Consider the following 2458-nt stretch of genomic DNA (forward strand, 5'->3'; position numbering starts at 1 on the left):
TTTTTAATTACCCACCTGGCACTTAGTTAAGGGGTTTTATTCCCTCCCTAACTTCAGGGGAAAATCCCTACCTGGGGAAACAACCTTCTCAGAGAGGTGACCTTGGTTAAAACACATAGGTCTAAGAAGGTGAGCAAACATTAAGAACAGTATGTCATATACGCCAGGTCCCTTGAAACATATGCTGTGCAGATGTGTCTTCCCTGCAGCGACTGTGTCAAGCAGCAAGGATGGACCGGCTCCCAGCAAGCAGGCAGGCAGTTCTCAGAGAAGCTGGTGGGGCAGAGCTAGGTGGGGTGGTAACTCCAGGCTGCAAGATGGGTCCCTCTCCCAAACCAGAGGGGTGGTCACCATTCTGGCAAACAGGCAAACTGAGGTGCTCAGGGTGAGCTGCCACCTGCCCCAACTCATATAGGGACGCGCCTCAGGCCATGGACCTGCAGGACTCTGCTGCACTGTACTGTACCCCTGCCCTCCAACCCTGAGGTCTAAACCTCACCTCCTGCACCCAGCCAGGCAGGGCCAGTTGAGGCTGCAGGTACCCTAGGGGGGCGTTCCTGGGCCCCTGGGGAGCAAGTTCACTCCCTGGTAAGGAGCTCAGAGCTGGCACTCATGTGGGATAATGCAGTACTGCTAACCCAGCTAAATATAAATAACCTGCATGTCCATCAGCAAGGGGTTGGTTAAACAAACCGCTGTCAAGCTACATACCAGAGTACCGCAGGCACGGCCATAAAAAGGGAGGCACCCTTTCTGGTCTGATACGGAATGCCCTCCACGTTGTACTGCCGAGTGAAAAAAGCAAGTGGCCAGAGTGTCAGTGGCACACAACTATTTACGTCAAATTGTGTATTGCCACCCTGGCTGGTTTGGCTCCATGGATAGAGCATCAGCCCTCAGACAGAAGGGTCCGGGTTCGATTCCAGTCAAGGGCATGTACTTGGGTTGCAGGTTCGATTCCCAGCCCTGGTTAAGTGTGTGCGGGCGGCAACCAATCAATGTGTCTGTCTCATATTGATGTTTCTCTCTTTCTGTCTCTCTCTCTCCCTCCCACTCTCTCTAAAAATCAATGGAAAAAATATCCTCGGATGAGGATTAACAAATAAACAAAAAAAATTGTGTATTTGCCTGTCAGGGTACAGATCTCAGGAAGGAAACAGAAGAAGCTGACAACAGTGGCTGCCTCTGAGGAGGAAAACGGGACTGGGGGCGTTAGGAAAGAGAGACTTTTAAATTACATTGTTTTTAGGAATGTGCGAATGTATTAGCTACTTTTTAAATTTCGTTCAAATGAGAACATCTTATCATCTAAAAAAAAGTACAATTGAAAAAACAAAATGCCCACAGTTGCCATTAGACAAGTCCCTGCGGGCTGCACCCCTTACCTCTGTCCCCAGGCCATAGTGCTTCGTGTACACAAACATGGCCAAGTCATCGAAGAGGCGAAGGATGGTCCTGCAGCGGCTGAGCTGGGAGGACACTGCCAGCAGGCGCGCCCCCACGTCTGCCCTGGCCGGGCCTTGTTCCACCAACACCCCGCCGACCAGCTGGGAGCAGTACGCCAGGGTCCGGATCTGGGGGAGCAGACAGTCAGCGGGCTCTGCTCCTGGGCGGGGCACCTGGCGGGGGGCCTGCGGGTGAGCAGGCAGGAGTCTCAGCGGTTCTCAACCTGTGGGTCGCGACCCCTCTGGCGGTCGAACGACCCTTTCACAGGGGTCCCTAAGACCATCCTGCATATCAGATCTTTACATGACAATTCATCACAGTAGCAACATGACAGTTATGAAGTAGCAACGAAAATAATGTTATAGTTGGGTCACAACATGAGGAGCTGTATTTAAAGGGCCAGAAGCTTGAGAACCACTGGTAACTCAAGATTTCAATAAAAGCTGAAAGTTCAAAAAGAAACGTGCAGGACGAATGGAAAAACAGGACATCGTTGTCCAGAAGGCACTGCGCCGACTCTAACGAAGGGCTGGCTCATGTCAGGAGGCCACCGCCTCCGGAGACAGATGTGATGGGGACAAGAAAAGGGAACCCCACTTCCCACCTCCGGGCCTCCCTTCCCCGCTGGCAACGGACTAGGCAGACACGTGTATCTGCATCCACCCGGGACGAACCGGGCTGGGCTGGGAGGTGGGGACGGGAGGCTGCCTCGGCCCGCGGACAAAGGTGATCTGTATAAATTATTCCGTAAGAAGGAGCCCGCTCGGCGCTGCGGGGCGTGGTGACCGGGTCAGCCTCGCCACCTTCCATCTTGATTCCACCGGCTTCTCCCTTCTTACACCCCGTAAGTCCTGGCCAGCCCCCCGCAGAGCAGCAGGGGCGGGGAGTGAACTGCCTGCCCCGCCGGGGCGCCCTCTGCTGGCCCGTGAGACCGTGAGGCCGCCGGAGAGTGATGGGGGCTTGGAGGGAGTCACAGTCCGAACCAGACAGTCTGCGCTCAGCGCCAACACCC

The 2458-nt window shown here is 54.4% G+C and overlaps 1 protein-coding gene across 1 annotated transcript in view; it reads right to left on the minus strand.

Annotated features, from left to right (window-relative positions):
• PEX11G (peroxisomal biogenesis factor 11 gamma) overlaps positions 1–1650 on the minus strand; it is a 5118-nt gene extending 3468 nt beyond the window's left edge. The window contains exon 1 of the mRNA XM_015571557.1: positions 1386–1650. Within this exon, the coding sequence (XP_015427043.1) occupies positions 1386–1424 (39 nt within the window). The 5' untranslated portion in view covers positions 1425–1650. The remainder of the gene's footprint in view (positions 1–1385) is intronic.
• Positions 1651–2458: the final 808 nt, after the last annotated feature.

The sequence above is a fragment of the Myotis davidii genome, unplaced genomic scaffold (assembly GCF_000327345.1).
Source record: "Myotis davidii unplaced genomic scaffold, ASM32734v1 scaffold648, whole genome shotgun sequence".
Taxonomy (NCBI): domain Eukaryota; kingdom Metazoa; phylum Chordata; class Mammalia; order Chiroptera; family Vespertilionidae; genus Myotis; species Myotis davidii.